The sequence below is a fragment of the Pelecanus crispus genome, chromosome 15, assembly GCF_030463565.1.
Source record: "Pelecanus crispus isolate bPelCri1 chromosome 15, bPelCri1.pri, whole genome shotgun sequence".
Classification (NCBI taxonomy): domain Eukaryota; kingdom Metazoa; phylum Chordata; class Aves; order Pelecaniformes; family Pelecanidae; genus Pelecanus; species Pelecanus crispus.
This window is the reverse complement of record NC_134657.1, coordinates 3,432,930-3,454,022: the sequence shown is the minus strand read 5'-3', so window position 1 is coordinate 3,454,022 and position 21,093 is coordinate 3,432,930. Positions and strand designations below refer to the sequence as shown.

At 61.3% G+C, this 21,093-nt stretch overlaps 1 protein-coding gene across 1 annotated transcript; it reads left to right on the top strand.

Annotated features, from left to right (window-relative positions):
• Positions 1-15,229: 15,229 nt before the first annotated feature.
• Positions 15,230-17,304, top strand: TMEM51 (transmembrane protein 51). Its single transcript, XM_075721681.1, has 2 exons — positions 15,230-15,570; positions 16,893-17,304. The coding sequence occupies exons 1-2, from the start codon at positions 15,230-15,232 to the stop codon at positions 17,302-17,304; spliced, it is 753 nt and encodes a 250-aa protein (XP_075577796.1).
• The last annotated feature ends 3,789 nt before the right edge of the window (positions 17,305-21,093 follow it).

The following is a 21,093-nucleotide window of genomic DNA, read 5'->3' as shown; positions in this document are numbered from 1 at the left end:
GGCGGCGAGCCGGGCTTCCTCGTGCCCGGCCAAGCTGCGCTTTAGCGAGGCAGGGCTAAGCCAGGACATCACGGATGAGACGCAGCAGCCCCCAGGCCGGCGCCAGGAGGAAGCTGCGGGCTCCTAATTATTCTTCTTATCAATACAGCAGCTTTACTTATGCTGGTTTCCAGGTTGCAGGTGCGTGCGTGCGTGCTCGAAACGGCAGACGGAGACCTGGCGCGGCGGTTAGACTGGTTGTACCGGAACCGCCGTCCTCTACGCCGCGTCCCGGCAGCCCCCAGGGACGCCCGCTGCCTCCATCGCCTGGGAAGCGCGGTCCCGGCGTGAAGGGCAGCGCCGGGGAGATGCCGGCGGGTCGCAGGAGCAGGCACAGGGTTGTGCCAAGCAGGAGCGTGCAGAAATGCCTCCTGGGCTGCTGCTTTTCCTCTTTTTTTTCCCACTTGCACAGCAGGTTCCCAGCCTGCAGCCCCAGTGGGCGCTCTCTAAATTGGGGTATAGGTACCAAGGCACGGGGAAGAGAGATACCAGTATAGACCAGTGCGTGGGGGCTAGGAACTGGGATCTGAGGGTGAAGCCTTCAGCTGGGCAGGGAGCCCATCATGGAGCGGGGTGGGATGGACTTTCATCCTGGGGGCAAAGCTGGGGCTCTGCCATGTTCCGTGTCCCTGTGGGAAATGCCGGGAAAGCTAGCCTAGGCCGGAGCATGGGGCCGGGAATTTTGGGGCCAGGCTATATATAATCACCAGATTATATTTCTGGTGTTAATTAACTGTTAAAAAAAAAACTTCTCTGCATTAATATACGTTTGCAATCTGGTGGCTCTGCTGACATGACTCCAGCGGCCGAGCTTTTCCTCTTTCAGGCCACGCCATCTGGCTGCAGGTATCCGGGAGCAGCGTGGCACCCGGAGCAGTGGTTTTCTTGGAAAGGTTTGGGGGAATCCCAGGACGTGGCTGGGCTTTGCAGTGGTGATTTTAACGTACGTGTTGAGCACCTTCTTCAGTGTTCAAAAAATGGGTAGAGGTGGCACTTGGGGACATGGTTTAGTGGGCATGGGGGTGTTGGGTTGATGGTTGGACGGATGATCTTAGAGGGCCTTTCCAACCTTAGTGATTCCCAGTTTTTACTTTTGTTATAAATGATCCAGCCACCAAGCCAGGGAACATGAAATTACTACTCTACCCTGAATTGTGTTAGTGGTAGATTTGGTAGTGTAGGTTAATGGTTGGACTGGATGATCTTGAAGGTCTTTTCCAACCTAAACGATTTGATGAATCTGTGATTCTGTGATTCTTTTGAGCAGAAAAAAGCAGGGGAAAACTTGCTGGTGACCGGTTTGTGCTACTGACGCAGGGTAACGTGAGCGCCTGGCACCTCCAGCGAGCAGCGGGGCATCGAGAGCCTCTCTGAAAGGCCCTTTTGTTGCCTGCTGATGGCTCCCAGTGGGGCTCCCGTTTCCTCCTTGGTGTTCCTGTGCAAGAAAAGTCTTTATCCCACAGGGGGTTTGGCTCGATGATCTCTCAAGGTCCCTTCCATCCCAAAGCATTCTATGATTCTATTTGGCTGGAGAAACACCCTGGTGAGGTACCAGCCCGCCCTGGTCCGGGCAGTGAGCGTTAGCAAGGGGAGGATTCAAGCTGCCCTCAGATAAACACCCATGCCAGGATGGTTCCTATAGCTAGAAAGGCAAGTGAGCCTGCGAAAAGCATGCAAAGGCATTAGCCCGCAGCAACGTGCTCGGCAGAGGAGGCAGATGCGTCAGCAGCCGGCCAGGCTCTGCCCTCTGAGGGGTGCGAGCGAGCCCCCTAAATTCAAGGATGGGCAAACCCACCGGGGCCGGCAGCGCCAGGGGAGAGGCGAAAGAAATCTGCTCCGAAGGGAACAACTGAGCGAAGGGGAGAGCTGCGATGGCTGGGGCGTGCCGGCGCGGAAACGTGCGGCCGCCTCCGGCTCGCCTGGCCCCGCTGCTGCGGAAAAGGCCGTTTCTGGCCAACGTTCAGCTCTGCGGAGCAGGAACGCGAGGCGCCGCTCTATGAATGTCCCCTCTGTGCTCGCCGGCTCCAGGGCGGGTGACCTTCCTCCGGCGGGGCTCTCGCCGTGCAGGATCGGTGACAGTCGCTGTGTAAAGTGCGTTTTCCCTCCCTCCCCTGCTTTCTCGTAGCTAACCCGCAGAGAAGACAAATTCCTGCTATAGCTACCGACCGATGGAGCTGCTCGAGACGACGGGTTTGTGTTTGATATGGAAAGGTGCTGCGGGGAGGGGAAGGAGCGGGGGGAATTTGCCTGAGCGTGTGGCCACGCCTGAAAATGCAAAATAATCCACGCAAGGGGAAAAAAAAACGTATGTAGATATATTTAATACTTTTTTTTTTTTTTTTAAATAGTATGGCTCTTGAAATTGGCCTTTGATTCGAAAAGGAAGGGATCGTGAGTGGGGAAAGGCAGCGCTGCCGTGCACCGGGAGGAGGCGATGGGGCAGGTGAGGCAGTGGAAAATGCCATCGGCTCCGTGCGGGATTGCGCCGGTAGGGAGAGATGCAGGGAAAGGGGCGTCTCCACCCCGCATCCCAAGCACCGGTGCCCCCGAGCTGACTCACGTGAGGGCATGTGGCAAAGGTGTGTTGGGTTCGTGATGGCTTTTGCCTTTGTAAGGGCTTGCAGGGCTTAAGGGAGAGGAAAAACCGCAGTGGCTGGTGCAGCAAGCGTAGCGATGCTGCTTTTTCTCTCGTGGTGGGGAAAAACCCACCCTGAGTGTCATCTCCAACAGAATTTGAGTCCTTGGTGGTGTTTAGTATTAGGGCTGGGTGTGAGAAGGGCCTGCAAAAATGCGAGTCGCCGTTGCTGCTGGGATGGCAGCCGGGGAGAGGTGACGCTGGACGCGGCATTAATTACGGCGGGGTTTGCCAAAAACGCAGCTACAGCCTGTGCCGGTGCCCAGCCTCCAGCTGCACCCACTGTGCCACTGCTTGGGGAGCGTGCTCCCAATTTTGTAAGCGTTGCATGGAAAGATTGTTTAGGCACGTCATAGATACGTGCGGAGGTTCCCCGCTTCCGCACCCCAGCGCAGCCCACGACCCCATGCGTAACCGTGCTGTGAATCGTTCGTTGGTGATGCCTTACCAAAAAGGGGGCGGGAGCCGGCGGGTCGGTCCCTGCGGCTCAGCCTGGAAGCCATGGGGCCATCTGGCTACGAGGCCGAGGCACGCGGCCAGCAGCTGGGGTGAGGGCCGGACCCAGAACAGCTCTTCCCGGTGAGCGGGGGGGGGTGAGGTGGGAGCATTTCTAGAGGGCAGCAACCTGATAAAAAGCGTTTTGCAGGCGCATTGGGAACACAAGCCTGGCTTTGTGGGCATGTTGGCGTTTGCCCTGTGGAACGGAGCGATGAGGCCGAGCGGTTGTGGTTCCTCAAAACGGGGCTTCTGCAATCAGTGCTCGGAACAGGTCATTTGAGGAAAGGCTCTGCTCGTCGGTAATTGCAGGTTTCATAAACACAAATCCCTCGCAAGCGGGTTTTTAAACTAGAAATGGGGGCTGTGATGCTTGGAGCACTGTGCGGACCTTGCTTGGAGTGGGTGACACAATCTGCAGCCCCAGCTGCGACACGCACCTGGAAAAACATAGAATGTTTATATATTGCACGAAGGGTTGTAGGAATTGCAGGAAGTAACGGCTGCAGGAGCAGCCTCTGGGGTGCAGGGGCCCCGGGAAGTGGGCAGGCTGGAGGCCGTCCCCTTCACGCCTGGGTGCACAACCAGCATGGGAAAGGGAACAAATGTCGCTCGGTTGCCACCGTAGCGCAGCCCTCTTCTGACTAAGCGCATTGTTGCTGGAAGTGCAGACTTTCTGGAGAAGGGGAACCAAAATCAGCCTGGGCAGTTCCCCCCTCCTCAGCTTTCTGAGAACTTTTAGACCAGACCGAAAGAAACCGCAGCTGCGGAGAGGGGACGGAGGAGAGCGTGGCAGTGACGGCCAGGCTAAGGCAATGTGAAGGGACAGCAAATCCCCCTCTGCCTCCTCTCGGGTCGGGTCTGCGTGGCGGTGTAAGAGCCGGGTAATTGCCCACAGCCGGGGAGATGCGCGGCTGGAAGAGCTTGTGAAGCTGGGGGGAGAGAGCCTGCGTGCACCCCGGAGCCTGCCTGCGCCCTGGAGCCTGCTTGCCTCTGCACCCCAGAGCCTGCCTGCACCCCCAGAGCCTGCTTGCCTCTGCACCCCAGAGCCTGCCTGCACCCCCTGCCTGCCTGCACCCCCAGAGCCTGCCTGCCTCTGCACCCCAGAGCCTGCTTGCCTGCACCCTGGAGCCTGCCTGCACCCTGGAGCCTGCCTGCATCCCAGAGCCTGCCTGCACCCCGGAGCCTGCCTGCACCCCCAGAGCCTGCTTGCCTGCACCCCGGAGCCTGCCTGCACCCCCAGAGCCTGCTTGCCTGCACCCCGGAGCCTGCCTGCATCCCAGAGCCTGCCTGCCTGCCTGCACCCCCAGAGCCTGCTTGCCTGCATCCCAGAGCCTGCTTGCCTGCACCCCGGAGCCTGTCTGCACCCCCCAGAGCCTGCTTGCCTGCACCCCCCAGAGCCTGCCTGCCTGCACCCCCAGAGCCTGCTTGCCTGCATCCCAGAGCCTGCTTGCCTGCACCCCGGAGCCTGTCTGCACCCCCCAGAGCCTGCTTGCCTGCACCCCCAGAGCCTGCTTGCCTGCATCCCAGAGCCTGCTTGCCTGCACCCTGGAGCCTGCCTGCACCCCCAGAGCCTGCTTGCCTGCATCCCAGAGCCTGCTTGCCTGCACCCCGGAGCCTGCCTGCACCCCCCAGAGCCTGCCTGCCTGCACCCCCCAGAGCCTGCCTGCCTGCACCCCCGGAGCCTGCCTGCACCCCCAGAGCCTGCCTGCCTCTGCCCCCCGGAGCCTGCCTGCACCCCAGAGCCTGCCCCCCGGAGCCTGCTCGGCCCGGGGGTCTGCGCTGGTCTGAGGTTCCCCCCCGCTCCTGGCCCCCCCAGCCTGCCGGTTCCCGCTGCGGGCGGGCAGCAGCCGCGGAGCGCTGCCCCGGGGCCGGGCCCCGCAAGCACCGCCCGGGAGGGCAGGGCAGGGCGGGGAGGGGCGGCCCGGGAGGGAGCCGCCGCCGCTGCCGGGAGGTACGTGGGGCCGGGCCGGGGGGACCCCTGCCCCGGGGAGACCCCCTGCCCCGGGGGGACCCCCTGCCCCGGGGACGGACGGGACCCGCCGAGCCCGGGCAGGGCAGCGGGGAGCCGGGGCTGGGAGCCGGGGCTGGGCTCGGTCCCACCGTGCCCGGGCACCGGGAGGGGCTGGGAGCCGGGGCTGGGAGCCGGGGCTGGGCTCGGTCCCACCGTGCCCGGGCACCGGGAGGGGCTGGGAGCCGGGGCTGGGAGCCGGGGCTGGGCTCGGTCCCACCGTGCCCGGGCACCGGGAGGGGCTGGGAGCCGGGGCTGGGAGCCGGGGCTGGGCTCGGTCCCACCGTGCCCGGGCACCGGGAGGGGCGGGGAGCCGGGGCTGGGAGCCGGGGCTGGGCTCGGTTCCGCCGGGACCGGGGCAGGGAACGGGACCGGGTCAGGCTTAGGACCGGGACAGGACCAGGCTGGACTGGGACCCAGTTCGGGGGAAGAGGACCCAGTTCGGGGGAAGGGGACCCAGTTTGGGGGAAGAGGACCCAGTTTGGGGGAAGGGGACCCAGGTCGGGGCTCGGGACCCAGGTCGGGGGAAGAGGACCCAGTTTGGGGGAAGAGGACCCAGTTCAGGGCACGGGACCCAGTTCGGGGAAGAGGACCCAGTTTGGGGCACGGGACCCAGTTTGGGGAAGAGGACCCAGTTCGGTTCAGTCCTGCAGTGCTCGCTCTCGGCTGGGCCCCCAGCCCTGGGGCAGCTCGCCGGGGCTGGGACCTGCCTGGCGTGGGGGGCCGTGGGGTCTCCGAGAGGAGCGAGGGGTCCCGGGCCACTGGCCGGAGCTCAGCCCGAGCTCGGAAAGGTGAAATTGGCCGTGGGGGGGCTGCGGGGGAAGCATCCCCAAAGCGGGGTGTGGGCGACAGGCTCTGGAGGGTTGGGGCGTAGGGGTTTGGGGAGCGGCGGGGTCATGGGGGTCCGTCCCTGCCGTCACCTGTTTGTGACACATGGGCTGGGGGCACTCGTCGGGCCCTGCGGGTGTCGGGGCGGCCTTGCTGTGAGCGGGGAGAAGAGTAGCTGTCTTTTGGGGAAGGATCGGCTGGGTGGCGAGAGATGGGGAGGGCGCGAGAGGAGCCCCACGCCAAACCCACCGGTGCCTCTGCGCCGGTTCCTACGGCTGGCAGCGTGGCGGGGCAGTCATGTACCAAGAGCCCCATTGCTCAAAGGCGTCAGTCCCCGGGAAGGGGCAGGGGACGGCGTGTGCGTGCGCCTGTTTGGAAAGCAAACAAAGACAAAGAGAAGGAAACCTGTGCAGGGCAGGTCCGCGCCGAGTGATTTACGAACTGAACGGCAGGCGGTGGGGTTTCAGTTCTCCTTATCGTGTCATTACTGCAAAAGAGCGACCGGCTTGGAGCTTTACAGGGCTCCAGCAAACCTGCGAACGTCTCCCAAGTGTTGCTTTAGAGAGAAATCCCAGTGGCAAAGCGAGTCAGCGCTGCAGCGGCTGTTTCGCAGCTGGTGAAGCCATGGCCCCCAGCACGCATGGGGTTAGTCACCCTAGGTGTGTGCCGGGTCGGCACACCCTCCTGCGCCGCGGGTTTGGGATACGGGCCGTGACGGTCACGATCGTTTTAGGAAGCTCCCGTCTCTGCCTGCTGCGATGATTAATTCCTGCATCGGCTCGATGGGCATGGGAAGAACCGCCACGTTCTTGGGTTTGGGAGGCGTGGTGGGCTAGGAAGCCCCATCAGGTGGGTGTTTCTCGGGTGCTGCGAGTTTCGGTAGCCCGGTGCCGGCGGTGGGGAGGGGAGGCAGCCTGCCAGCCCCGCTCCACCTGCGCTGAGCGCGGCCTCTGGCACAGCACCTCGCCAGGCTTTTGGGCGCTGGGACCCGTGACTGCTGGGGCTGGGTTTATTGACTTCTGCTGGCAGCTTTGCCTGCGCGGGTTTTTTTCCTTCCAAGCCAGCTCTTTGTGTTTGCGTGTGTCAGGTGCGATCCCAGCGTGTCTTCCCCGTATTGACCAAAAAAAACGGGCTGTCTCGGGAATCAGAGCGCAGCCGGTGCCGGTGCGAGAGTAGATTGAGGGGCCTCGCTGCTGCGGAGGTCGTGCGCGAGGGAGAAGCGTGCGTCGAGGGTCGCCTGCGCCCTGCTGAAGCTCCCCGGGCCTGGGGAGCCGCGCCTGCCGCCGGCGGTGTGTCCCACGGCACTCGTCTGCAGAGACGCCGGTGTTTGCTTTTTGGAGGCGGCGTGGCGAGGGCGAGCGTCTCCGAGGCCGGCGTGGCTGGGTTTGCCGGGGAGCACGGCCACGGGAGCAGAAACGGGCCGTCCTGCGAGCGCGCCCCGTGCGAGACGGGCTGCCCTTGGCTTTGCGTGGCGGAGCCTGGCCGAGATGAAGCTGCCCCGGGAGGGGCGGTCCCGGCGTTCAGCTAACGCGCTCTAGGAGCTGGTGGGCTTTTGGGCTCCCTAAAGCTCCTCCGGCGCGACCTCGGCCGCCGCTCGGTGGGATGCAGCAGCGTTGCATCACTCCGTGGCGTAGGTGAGCATCCTGCGGCCGTCCGCGGCACTGGATGTCTCGGTGTGACGGCCAGAAAGGGAAACCTCCCACCTTGCAGTGAAGAGTGCGTGGGTGCGGGGATGTTGAACCCAGCCCTCAACCAAAATGACTCGGAAGTATGCGAGTTGCCTTTGATTTTATCTGCAGGTAATTACACGGGTGGGAAAACCCTCAGGAAGGGAAGTGCCTGGGGAAGGAGGAAGGTTTGGCCGTGGGTGCCCTGAAGAAAGCTGAGTGTCGGTGACGCCCGGCGTCACCCGGCGCTGCCGTAAGGCGCTGCCCACAGCCAGGCTCCCGCAGGGACGCGGGGAGGCCAGGGCAGGGCTGTGTGCCGGCACTCCCGGTCGGCGCCCCGGAGCAGGGATCCCTCCGGCAGCCCAGGTACGCGTCGGTCTCCTGAACGCGTTTCTCGTTCCCGGTGTATTTCTTAGGCGGAAACCGGTGTCGAGGCTCTGCCGAAATCCCCCGGCAAACCTCCCTCCCTATCGCAACACCTGTGCCTGACCGGCTAAACGCTGCTGCTGCGTGCCCGGCCGGCTCCATCCCTCCCCCGGCATTGCCCGTCTCCCGCCCTGCCCCGCCGGCTCCTCTCCGCCGTCCGCAGCGGGATTTGTTTGCGGGCCTTGCTCGCGGGAGAAGGCTGGTGGAGAAGCGCCGGGAGAGGCGATGCCGCGTCGGGGCGCAGCGAGACGAAGGGCGCTGCTGAAAAACCCGGGCTGAGGATGAGGAAGGCGGCAGCGGTGAGGCCGATGGCGGCGTGGCACCCCGGGTTAGTGGCCTGCAGCGAGGGGAGCTCCGGGGAGGGGAGAAAAGGCTCCGGAGGCTCCCGTGGCGTGACACGAGCTACTTAAAGCACTCCAGGAAGGCTGGGAAGCGCTCCGAGGCAGCGGGAATGCCGGATTCGGCTTTGGAAGACGTCAGAAGGGCAGATGGATAATGTCTGCAAGCACTGAAATACTCCAGAGGAGAGTGTGTTATCGTGTTATCTAGCACGGAGACGGGGCGAGGTCAGAGACCAAAATCCATGGGAAGGCTGCTGGGAGGAATGGCCTGCTTTATCTCTGGCAGGAAACAGCACATTTGGAAAGTTGAAAAAGGAAAAAAAAAAAAAAAAAAAAAAAAAAAAAGAAAACAAACCCCAACCAAAAGACAAACACAAAGGTGCAAAGTGGAGTCAAAAGGAAAGCAGGAAGGAGACAAAGTCAAAGCGCTGGGATTTTCCAGGCGTGCTTTCCCAGGCCTGGGCACGCCGGGCGGGCTGGCGATGCGGCTGCCTTCCTAGCCCAAGGAGAGGCGAAGGCCCCGGAGCTCCCGTTCCCGGTCCAGGCGAGCCCGGCCGGGAGGCGTTTGGATGGCAGCAGCTACGTGCGCGAGCCAGGCTCGGGAAAAGCCACGGGACACTGCTCATGCAGCGGGCCGGGACGCGGCGTAGGGCTCGCCCCTCTGCGGCACGGTCCCGGTGGCTGCGGCAGCGTTATCCCCGGGAATAAATGGCAGCGTCCTTAAATACAAATGGAAAAGGACTCTGGGTCCGCATCCATTACTGGTTTGCAGCAAGCGCTGCTCTGATGGCCCTAATGAAATTACGGGGAGAAAAAGAGTCTGGGAGGCACTTTCCCGTACCTCGATGGCAAAATTCGAGCGAACGGCTGGCTGTCGCGTGGTGACGACGAAGGCTCGGGGGATACGGGTACCGTGGCTTGCGTGATGTGTGCCGGTTCTTACGCCGGTGGCGACTGGATCGCCCGCTTGCGTCCAGAGTTACGAAGGACGCGGGGGCCGATGCCTTCAGCTGGAGAAGGGCCGGGCGCCGTCCTGTGCAAATGGGGCGTTTTGCGAGCCCCGTCGCTGTTATTCTGCAGCCGTCAGCGGGGCTGTGGTGGCCGTGGCGGCCAGCTGGGCGGATTGCAGCATCCTGAGCCCGGGAGTGGGCCGGGCAGCCTTCGCTTTCCCCGTGACACCCTTGTTTTGCAGGAAGCCGCAGCGCCGGGGCCGGGGACCCGGGGTTCCCCTCCGGGGTGGGCGGGCGCCGGACCGGGACGGCGGGAGCACCCTGTGCAGAGTTTTAAGAAAGTGCTGCTGCTTGCCTGGAGCTGTGCAAGAGTGCAATTGAGGAGGAGTTGTTAAAAATAAAAAATGTGGTGAAATAGCTTTTAAAACATCCGTAGGGGACGCGAAGAGCAACAAACGTGGGTGCGTTCCTGCGCGCTCTTGGCAGGAAGCATAAGCAGCAAAATGTGGAAAAGCCCAGATAGTCCGCACGGTGCTGTCCCTCCGTGCTCCTTGGTGAGCTGCTCTCAAACGGGCTGGGCGTTTGTCCGAACGGACAGGAATGGGGCAAATCGGCAGCGATGCTGCTTTTCCCAGCTCAGCTGGGTGTCGCTGGGTTTTCCTCTCGCCGCTTTCCCCGCTGGGGCAGGGGAGTTCCCCGCATCCCCTGAGCTGTCTCTGGCCAGAAATGTCCGGGCTGCTGGGGCAGGTAGAATGCGGGCAGCAAGAAGGGCCAAAAAAAGGAGAAAATACTGTCCGAGGAAAACCGGCTGGTTCTCTGACTGCCTGGAGTTTTGCCGTTGCCAGTGGGTTGAACCCCAGCGCAGCGTAGCGAGGGCTCCGCGCAAAGTCACTGCCGCCGCAGGAACGGTTGCGGAGCACGAGCTTGTGAGGATGTGCCGCGGTCGCTAATTAGCAGGGGAGGAGGTTAATGAGAAGACCGTCTGGGCGTAAGCGGGAAGATGAAGGGCTCCCGCTGCTGCGGAGGAGCTTGTGTGGGGCTGGCTGTGCCCTGGATGTGCCCCCCCATCCCTGAGCGTCTCGCCCGAGCGGGGGCTGGCGCCAAACCCCCCGGGACTTCCAGCCCCGTCTCTGCAAGGCGCACGGCTCTCTGGAAACGCCCGCGCTGATCTCCGGTGTTGAGGACTGCTGTCGAAAGGGGCTGGAGGACCGCGGGGCTGTGGCTTGGGGAGGGGTGGGTGCTGAGCCGCCGACGGCGCTGGGAGCAGCTTGGGGAGAGGGCGAGGTGCGGCTCCGGGCGTCCGATGTAAGCTAAAGTGCAGTGGGCTCTACGCTCTTTGGATGTTTGGAGAGTAGATTTCTTTTCCCCAAAAATTTTCCAGAAAATTTAGTCTCATGTTTTAGGACCGGTGCTGGAGTTGCACGCTGGTTTTTGGAGGCAGGCTGCAAGGGGACGTGTGGCTCGGTGCTGCAAGCCCTGCGTCGCGCTCCGACTCCTCCTCGGGAGCGAGGAAGCCCTGGAGCTCAGTGCGAGCCAGCCCGCCCCGTGCCCTGCGACTGCGTCGGGGTTTGACCTGTTCCCCGAGCTGCAGACTCATCTCTCGTGATCCCATGACAGAGGTGTTGCTGCCGGAGCCCGAGCGGGAAGGTGATGTCATGGGACGGGAAAAATCCAAAGGTTGCGGAGGGCAGAGGAGCGTGGGTGCCGCCGTGGGCAGCCATGGGTGTCGTGCTTCCTCGTGAGTCACCCCGCCGGGGTTGGTGTTTCAGCGGGAGCACCGGGATTTGGAGCGGAACCCGGGGCTGACTCCGTCAGGGGGTCTGCGGCCCCGCGGCGGGACCGTCGCTGCGGAGGGCCGCTGTCTCCCGCAGAGAAGATGCTATCTGCTGCCGCCCCGCCTGCGCGCCCCGCGCCAAAAGCCGCCCTTGGGGCGCGGTGCTCGAGGAAGAGCTCATCCCGCGTCCTCCCGTGCCGAATTAGCAATCGGAAGCGCCCCGAGAGAAGTCGCAAAGCGCCCCGTGGCTCGGGGAGCCGCCGAGAAGCGCGGGAAGCCCGGCCGAGCACGGAGGCGGCGCGGGTGCCCCCGGCTTTGCAGCCGCGGCGCTGGAGTTTAATGATTCGGAGATCCTGGCGTAAATCATTGCCAGCGCAGCGCAGGGCCGCGGGTGTGCGTGGGATGGGGACAAAGGTGGGTCTGGTGCCGGGAAGCCCCCATGCCGCGGGTGGAGGGAAGAGGCCGTGGGCAGGCGGGGGCTGGAGGGGGGCTGGAGCGCTTGGCCACCGCTCGCCCGCCCGGTGGAGGGGTGAGGTTGGCAACGGGAGCCCCGGCTCCGTGGTGCCAGCAGCTGGGGGGCAAGAAGAGAGCGGGCTCGCCCGACGCGGCGTAAGGATGGTGAGTAAGGGTCGGGTGCTCGGGGCTTTGGAGAGGGCTCTGGAGCGGTTTTGGTAAACAAATCGGGGGAAATTGCGGAGGAAAAAAATCCCTTGAGGACTATTAAAGGGTGCAGCCGCGGAGCAGGGAATTTCTCCGTTGCTGGATGTGGCAGGGCGGCACGGTACGTGCGCTGCTGCGCCCGGTCTGTGCGGGGCGGCCGCAGTAGATGCCGCCTTGGAGATGCAGTACTGGCCACAGCGGGATTTTGGGGGGGGGGGGGCGAGTCAGTGGTTGGTTTGGGACTTCCCTGAACCCTCAAGTTGCGGCACCCTTTGACCGTGCTGACCGGCGTCCATCTCGGCGGGGCTGCCCCTGCCGCTCCAGGCAGCGCCGGGGATGCTGGACCCGAGGCAGAGGTAGCAGCAGCTCCCTTCTCCGGCCGCTGACGTCGGGGCACCGGGGTTATTGCTAAAGCAGCGGTAGGAGCGTGCTCTGGAAAGCCAAAAGACGCGCTAATTCAATGGAGAGACAGGCTTGCGTGTCAAGCCTCCTGCTTTAATCTGATTTGCCTGGGCTGCAGGGCAGCACAGCGAGGGATCTGCGTAAAGCTTTCAGGGCCAGAGATGATGCAGAAGCCTAAATCCCGTCTGCTTCCAGGGGTGAGGTGCCCGAGGGAAGCCCGAGAGGTCGGGAATTGGCGTGGAGGTTTAGACGCCACGGGTAAACGTTACCAGCCCCGTGCGTTTTCTGCGCCCACCGTGCGTGTGCAGCGCGATTTCCCTGTCCCAAACCCATCGCAGCGGTTTGCAAGTGAAATCTCGTCTGGCTGCTGGCTGGCTGTGAAATGCCTTGCCAAACAGCACGGAGACGGGAGCTCATTTGGATAAACGCGTAAGGGAAAACCCAGCAGCCACCCATACAGCCAAGTCTGGAAGACCTGAAGTGAGAAGCAGGGGTGCTGATAAATCAGAGCCTCGGTGGGCATCGCCACGGGCTTGGGCATGGCCGGGAGCGGGGGCTGATGCGGCAGAGGGTGGACGAAGGAAGGGGACGCGTGATGCAGTGTGCCCCGTGCGTGACGTTATGAGCCTGCGCAGTGCGGCGAGCGTGCGGTGAGTTTGCGTTGCAGGTGCTCTCCGGAGCGGAGGGGGCTGTTTGGGAAGCGTGGGATGTAGACAGGGCTCTACGAAGGCATCGCTGCCCGCAGCGTGCCCCGCTGGCAGGGACGGGCGGGCAGGGCACGGAGAGCAAAGACTTTGTGTAGGAGGGCAGAGGCCATTCCTGGGACCGGCAGTCGCAGGCTCAGAAGCGCTCGGGTAGGATGGGCTGCCGAGCCGTGATTGCTCTCGGGATGTTGGTGAGGACATTTCGGATGTAGCGTGTGCCGCGTCCTCAGCAGCTGCTCACTAGGACCCGATTTTTTTTTCTATTGCGTTCAAAAAACGGGCAGAGGTGGCACTTGGGGACATGGTTTAGTGGGCATGGGGGTGTTGGGCTGATGGTTGGGCTGATGATCTTAGAGGGCCTTTCCGACCTTAGTGATTCCTAGTTTTACTTTTATTAAAAAATAATCCAGCTACCAAGCCAGGAAACATGAAATTGCTGCTCTCCCCTGAACTGGTTTAGTGGTGGACTTGGTAGTGTCAGGTTAATGGTTGGACTGGGTGATCTTAAAGGGCTTTTCCAACCTGAACGATTCGATGATTCTATTCTGTGATTCTATGAATTAAAGCCGGGGGCAGACGGTGCTGCGTGGCAGCAGGGCTGGGCACGGTGGGCTTGCCCCTGCCTGCCTGCCGGCAGCTCCCATCGGGCACGGCTTGGCGGCTCGTGTTTGCCCAGTAACCCGGACAGGCTGCAGGAGCGAGGGCTTTGTCCTGCCCGGATCTGCCAGCAGCCCCGATGCGGGTTGGGGCTGCGTCTAACGGGGCGGGGACGTCCCTCGGTGAGCCTCCGAAGCGGTGCTGGGGTGCAGACAGGCAGCGAGGGGGCTGCGATGGGGAGGTCTCTCCGCAGCTTTCCCCTCTCCAGGCTTGCGTGAGCGTCTTCTCCTGCAAGCAGCTGGAGCTGGTCTGCGTTCTGGGAATGCTGGCTTATTCTGGCCTTTGACTCTGTGAACTGGGCTTGCGCTCAAGGTAAACAAGCGAACATCGAGCTCGGGGCCATCGAAGCGAGCGGCCGTGCTGAAGGGTGAGGGCGCGTACGGAGACAGCGCGCAGCAGCGGCGCGTCCGAGGGCGACTTCTAGCGCAAAGAAGCCTTGAGAAGCCAGGGCTGGGGAGGAAAGGAGGCTGCCCCGGCACGCTCGCCTGGCTGCACGTGGGGTTTGGCGCACGCGTGAAACTGGGAAGCCGCGAGGGGGGCTGCTGCAAGGCTCGCTGGGGTGGGGATGGGGGAGCTTTGCTGCCGGGACCCGAGTTACTCGCCCGTGGTTTGCGGGAAGGGGCTGCGCTCGCAGCTGCCATCTGTGCCAGCCGAGGTCAGGGAGGCGAGCGGCCGGGAGATGCGGTTCCGTGTGTTTATTTTTGGCAAGGGAGCACCTCCTGGTCCCGGCAACTCGGAAGCCGCGGACGTCCAATGGAGGCAGCGGAGGAGTTCCCAGCCGTGGTCCGGCTGGTCGGGAACGGCAGCGCTCGGACGGCCCCGAGCCCGCTGCGGTCAGCGGGATGCAGCCAGCGCACTCGCCGCCGGCGTGGGTTACTGCGGGGTGGGCGAGGGCTGGCCAGAAGCAAGGCGGGGGCCGTGCCGAGGGCTCGCTGACGGAGCAGCCCTTGCCGGCATCGGCTGGGGGAAGCCGCAGCGTTGGCCTGGCTGGGAGAGCAGCAGTTTTGCTTTCTCTTCTCCGGGCAGGGAGGCGTTGCAGGGCAGGCAGCCAGCACCGCTCCATCCCAAACAAAGGGAAAAGAGAAGTTGTACAGCTGAAGATCTGTTCCCGAGCAGTTTCAGGTTGGCAGCGGCTGCGTCTCAGGCAGCGTGGCTCCATAAAGCAGGGAGCGTTTCTATAAGCAGTGAACGTCTTTTTGGTGGCGTTTTCTTTGGCTCTGCGAAGAGGTCAGGTACCCTGCTCCCGGGGATGGTTGATCTAAGTCCTTAGCGAATGTAAGTAATTTGGTTCTTTCCTAAGGTTGGTGGATTTTACCGCCGAGAAAGCAGCGAAGGGTTGCGATGAGAATGGCCGGCAAGGATCCTGCTGCCGTGTTGTGTCCTGACGTGCTCTCCGCAAGCGCGGCGGAAAGAGATTTCCAGCATTAGCGGAATAAAACCATGTTATCGTGGCCACCGAAACGGTAGCTGCGTCGCCTTTGCCTCCCGCCGGGCGCTAACCGTGGCTTTCCGTCTCTTCCCAGAGCTTGCTGCCTGCCGTGGGAGGGGACCGCACGCATGCTAGCAGGCCTGCACCCGCCCCGAGCCGAGCCGTGCCGTAAGGCGGGGGCAGCCCGGCCGCGCTACCAGCAGCAGGAGCGATGGCCCAGTCTCGGGCCAACGGCTCGCACTACGCCCTGACGGCCATCGGGCTGGGGATGCTCGTCCTCGGCATCATCATGGCCGTCTGGAACCTCGTCCCCAGCTTCAGCCCCGCCAACAAACCCGCCACCCATGCCGGGAACAGCAGCAAGCCCGGCCACGACAGCGGGGACGTTCTGAAGAGCAAGACCTTCTCGGTGGCGTACGTGTTGGTGGGGGCGGGCGTGCTGCTGCTGCTGCTCTCCATCTGCCTCAATATCCGCGACAAGAAGAGGCAAAGCGAAGATATCGCTCGCGTGCCGCAGCAAGCATCCGCAGAGCCCTCGCACCAGGAGGACAGGTGAGCCTTTTTTGGGGAGCAAGGGAGCGGGACCGAGCGTAGGAATGAAACCGAGAGCTGTCGTTGCTCCTCAAGGAGGTCAGGAGCAAGGCGAGCAAGGCTGATAGCAGCGTGTGCTAAAACAAAGGCAAGCGCCTCTCGGGGTTTGGGCTTCGGATGCCCTTTAGAGATCAGGAAGGAACGACTCCAGCTGTATTTACAGTGCTGCAGGTGAAAGGAAGCGTTGTTTGCGCGTGAGCTGGGGTCTAGATGGAGCCACGGCGTTGCCGAGGCGTGCTGCTCCTGGCTTTGGCAGCACACGGGCGGCGTGCTGAGAGGTAACGCCGGGAGCGGTGGGTAATGGTCAGTGCAGGAGAGCGGGATCGCTGCTGCAAGCCGGGCGAGGGGCTGTGGAGGGAGAGGAGCAGGAGATGTAGGGCGTGCTGTCTCGCCGGGTGCAGCCGGAGGTGCCAAGCAGCCTTTCAGCTGCGGCAGCCTAGGCAGCGGCTGGAAATGGAGTTTAGACCCGGTGAAAGTCTGCAGGGCTCTCGTGTTTGCTCGGGGAACTCCACCGAGCAGAGCAAAGGCTGCTGCCGCAGCAGGCACGGTCTGAGCAAACACGGGGAGCAGGAGAAGCCCCCGGCAGCCCGGGGAATCGGTGCGGGCTGTGCCTGTGCAGAGAGAGGCGGGGGGGCACCGGGACAACGTGGGGTGGCAGGAGGAGACGATGGCGCTGCTGGCTGCTGCCTCGGGAATGCTGCGGAGGAGAGCTGCCGTCGGTGACTGCAGGGAATTACTCTGTGCGCAGATCCACCCAGAAAACTTGGTTTCCCCGTGAGATTGTAAAGGTAACTTCATAACGCGAAAGAAACAGCAAGTACGTGCGTGCAGGTACCTGCGGTATAGGTGGTAACGTATGGCAGAGCGGAATCTCTTTGCAGGAAAACTCAAGGCAGATAGCCAACCCAAAAGAGATCCGACTGGCAACGACAGAGGGGTGAAGTCCCTTTCAAATGTATATTGTCGAGAGAGGAGGAGAGAAATCAGTGTTCTGCCGGAGGGGGAAGAAATCACTGCTGTGCAATAGGCAAAGAGATTTTGTGGGCAAAGAAAGTGGTGATCGAAGCTGGGCGTATGTCACAGGGAAAGAAAAATGTGTCTGAATATAGCGGGGGTGTTGTCTGTTCTGTCAAACAGAAAGCAACCGGGATATAATGTAGAAGGGCAAATAATTTGCTAAGGTTTGGGGGCGGTGGTGGTTTTATTCTCTCCTCTCCATCCCCTACCCGCAGTGAGGCAGAAATGATGTGCTGCTGATAGCCTTCATTTTTTCCCCCTTCTAGTCAAGAAGACGACGAAGATGTGTCTTCCCAGTACTACGTCCCCAGCTACGAGGAGGTGATGAACGTAGGCTACTCGGAGCCCAGAGACTCGGACAGGAGCAACAGGCTCAGCGTCTCCCTGCCCTCCTATGAATCGCTGACGGGGCTCGACGAAAGCACCCAGGCGTCGGGAGCCGCCGGCGCGGAGCCCGGCACGGAGCGGCAGCCCAGCCGGCACAGCTCACGCCTGAGCAAGCGCCTGAAGCCGCTGAAGGTCCGGAGGATCAAGTCGGAGAAGCTGCACCTGAAGGACATCAGGTTAAACCTCGCGGAGGGGAACAGCACCGCCCCTATCACGATAGAGCCGCTGACCCCGCCGCCCAAGTACGAGGAGATCCAGGAGAAAGCGCCAGAGAGGCAGCAAATGACTTAAAAAAGCAGAATCTGTGATGCTGTGGGGTTTTTTTATTTTGATTTTTTTTTTTAAAAAAAAAAAACCCAGCCACACTAATTGGGGCTCGGTCTGTGGGTGCAGCAGCGGTCAGGGCTCCCTGGAAGCCACGATGCAGAGGACACGATGGGTGCGTAGCGCTGCGGCACGGGGACGGGGCAAGCTTTCCCCGGGACGGGGTTTTGCAAAAGACAGTGGGGAAAGAAACCTGAATGCCAACAGGCCTGCTGCTCTGAAGTCGATGAAGGCTGGAAGTGCTGAAAGTTGAATTTGTGGTGTTTTATATGAGGACGACCCAATGTTAACTTCCACCTCCTCTCCCCCTTGCCCCCAGCAAGACTTTTCCAAGCCACCAAACTGATACTGAACAAGGATTTTCCAAGTGGAAAAGGGAAATGTTCCTTTCTATTTTTTTTTTTTTTTGTGTGTCTTTTCTTTCTGAGTAAGGGAAACGGCGTTGCCAGAGTAGCACTGCGGCTTTCCCCCGCTCCCTTCTGGGCCTGGGGTGGTGGCCCAGAACCCAGCTCCTGCTGAGGTCCGTGCTCGCTGGTGGGAAGCGGGATGAAACAGGCCCTGTGCTCCTCGGGGAGAGGCTGGATGTCTTGCCTTGGTTGCTTTCTCTGATGCGTTTTGTGCTCCGACACGAAGGAACAGTCTGTGTGAGGCGAGCGGATAAATCCAAGGGTTTAGGAGCTGAGTGCACCGCTGCCGGGAGGTGCGCAGGGTGAAATGACTGCGGAGCGTGCTGTGCGAGGAGACCTCTTCTAAATAAATATTTTGTACGTTGTGCTCGTGTGTGTGTGCACTCGTGCGCGCTTGGCCCTTCCCAAGATTTGCAAGCTGGAGCCGTATAAAAGCAGGCGGCTGGTTTAGGGCAGATGCCGCTCCACGGGCATCCCGGCCGCGCGCTGCCGCCCAGGCTTCCAGCAAAGCCATCGACAGCGGTCGTCAGCGTGTTCAGCCATGGGCTCCCTCGAATGGCCTGGATTTTGATGGGGTGGGTAGGGAGCGGAATCTCCCATGGATTTGTAGCAGATGTCGGCGTGGCCCATCTGCCCTCTGCCTCTGGGCTGCCGATACGGATGCGGTTTTGTTGGGATGATGCCGCTAGCGATGTGGGTAAGGGCCGTTCAGCAGAGGTTGACTTGGCAACATGGTTGATATAAGGTGCAAGAGGAGTGCAAGTGACCAAAACGAAGACAAAGAAGAGACGCTGGTCCAAATCCACGTAACAGTTTATCTTGGCAGTTATTCTTTCATGTTGCGCCTCGGAATTTCTGTTGTTGTATCTCAGGAATTTCCCTTTGCTGTGCCCCAAGGCGTGATCTTGGATGGGCAAAACAACATCAATAAGTAAGGGACTCCCTTATTGAAGAGCAGGAAAAAGAAAAAAGTAGAATAATATACCCCAGATTGAGGGATTTGGGGCGGGGGGTGGTGGTCGCATGTGGTTCTTGTTGTTGAGGGGTTGGAAAGGCGGTGCAGCTCCTTGGAAGTTGTCTCGAAGGCGCGTGTGCCCCTAAGAGCCTGCCCGCAGCGGGAGGCAAGGCGTGAAGTCCTCTCCCTGGTGAAGAAACCCAACGCTAACAGTTGTCTTAGAAAATCTGGGTAAATATTGGATTAATAAAGGGAAGCCTCTTGTCTGAGCACTTGGGAGTCAAAGTTTCATGGAGCTTCTTTACCGGGAAGTCCCACGTAATGAACCAGACAGGCGAAAGCAAAGTCTTTCCCAATGTCTCATGTAGGAAAAGAGCTGAGAAAATGACATAAAGTGCAGTGACTGGAGTGAAACGGGCTGGGACTAATGCAGTAAATATTCGAAAAGCACCCGAATGGCCAACGAGCCCATCTCTGGCTACTTGCATACTTGCCTTCTAGTGTCAGAAGAATGTGGAAAGCAGAGGGAGAGGTGGGCTGCTGAGGAGCACGAGTGCTCCCGAACCTGTGGACATCACCGCCCTGGGATGGCTCGTCCCTGAGTGAAGCTGAGCTGGCGCTGTAATTTATTGTAAGAGAGGAGTTATTCCTGAAGGCGAGTACGGTGGAGATGTTTTTCCCAGGTAAGACGCTGGTAGGTGAGAAATGTGGCTGTGTTTCCCCAAGCAGTTTGCGCGTACATCCCAGTAAGATTGCGAGTATATCCCAGCGTCTCTGGAAGGCAATTCGCATTCAGTGGCACCTCAGAAGGTGCGCAGACCTGCTATTAATGCGACCGAGGAAGCCTGGTGGTTGCTAATTTTAAAAAGCATCGCCGCAGCGCTGGCGTGGGGCTGGAAAACCTCGGCCGCTGTGTTGAACACGCCGGCGGCGGGGGCCAGCACCGGGGTGCGTGCTGCAGTGCTGCTCTCGGGTTCCCAGAGGAGCCTTCCACTGCAAAATCTGCTGTTTCCGCCTCAAAATTAGGCGTGATAAAAACTTGCAGGACTTGCTAGCTGTTTTCCTGCATGGGTTGGTTTGCAGCGCCGGCAGCGTCCGGTGAGCCGGGGTGCCGAGTGGCCGCGGTGCGGCTGACCGTGCCCCGTTGTCCGGGGTTGGCATTTGGGTCCTGCCAAGCAAGGGAGCAGCCCTGGGAATAGCAGGAAAGCTTTGTTAGCGTTTTATTTGCAGACGGGCAATTTATTTTTGGGAAGAAGTGCCGCGGTTTCGCGTGCCTGCACCCGAACTGATTTGCTGTTGACCTGCAGCCCGGTGGGGCAATAGCCGCTCTGGCAGCACGATGCCCGCTCCTGCCGTCTGGGTGCCTGCACGTTTGGCCGAAGGGTGAATTTGTGCTCCGCTTCCTGCGCGTTTCGGCCGGATGACGTGGGACTTTCTCACCTGTGGGAGCGGGACTGGGCCAAAAAAACGATCTCGGGGTTTGTTGTTAACAAAAATGTGAGGTTTAGGCTTGTTTCCGGCAAGCCTGGGCTGCTTTTCAGAAGGATTATGGTCGTGTCGTGTGTGGCGCAATGCTGTGGTTGAGAGAAAATGCTGTGGCTTGGGGCAACATAGGGCACGTCCCTCCTTCCCAAACCCCATGGGGGGCACGCGGGTGCTCGAGCTGCACCCGGCTCACCAACCCACCCGCCTGCCGCCAGTCCACTGCGCCGCAATCGCGCTCGAAAGACGCGCTACTGGCATTCGGAAAGCGATGCAGGAAAGGCACGGGAATTAGCAGAGTGCAGTGGTGGGAACCCCTGCTAATTAGGGGCTGTCATTCGGGGTGCTGGGAGGTCGGCATCCTTGGATGGGGGAAGGAGAGGCTGCTGGGGGGGCGGGGTGCTGGTGGTGGGTGCGTTATTTTTCCTTTTTCTGCTGGAGAAGGGTGTGTGGCAGCCCGGCACGAAGGCGTGATGGCGGAGAGGCGTGCCGATGGGTCACAGCGTCCCCGTCACCAGGCGGCAACGTTTATCCACTTGCCTGCGGTTGCAAGACCCGTTTGTGCATGCATGCACAGGAATAAAAAAAAAAAAAAAAAAGTAATAAAGGGGAAAAAAATGTTCACTGGCAGCTTGCATGGCCCCCCGTGAGGTTTTTTTGATACGTGGGGAAACGTTCCTGTGTGTGTCACCCGCTGGCAAGGAGAGCTGCGGCCGGCGCCGACGCAGAGCTGTGTTGTGTTGCTGGGCCAGTTGCTTGGAAAAAGGAGAAGGGGAAAAGAAAAAAAAAAAAAAAAAAAGCAAAACAAAGAGAAAAACGCACCCAGGAGGGTGGCAGCGGGCTGCGGCGCGGCCAGGGTTTCCAAGGCTACTGCGAGGCTGCGGCCGCGCTGCCGGCTGGGGCAGAGCTGCC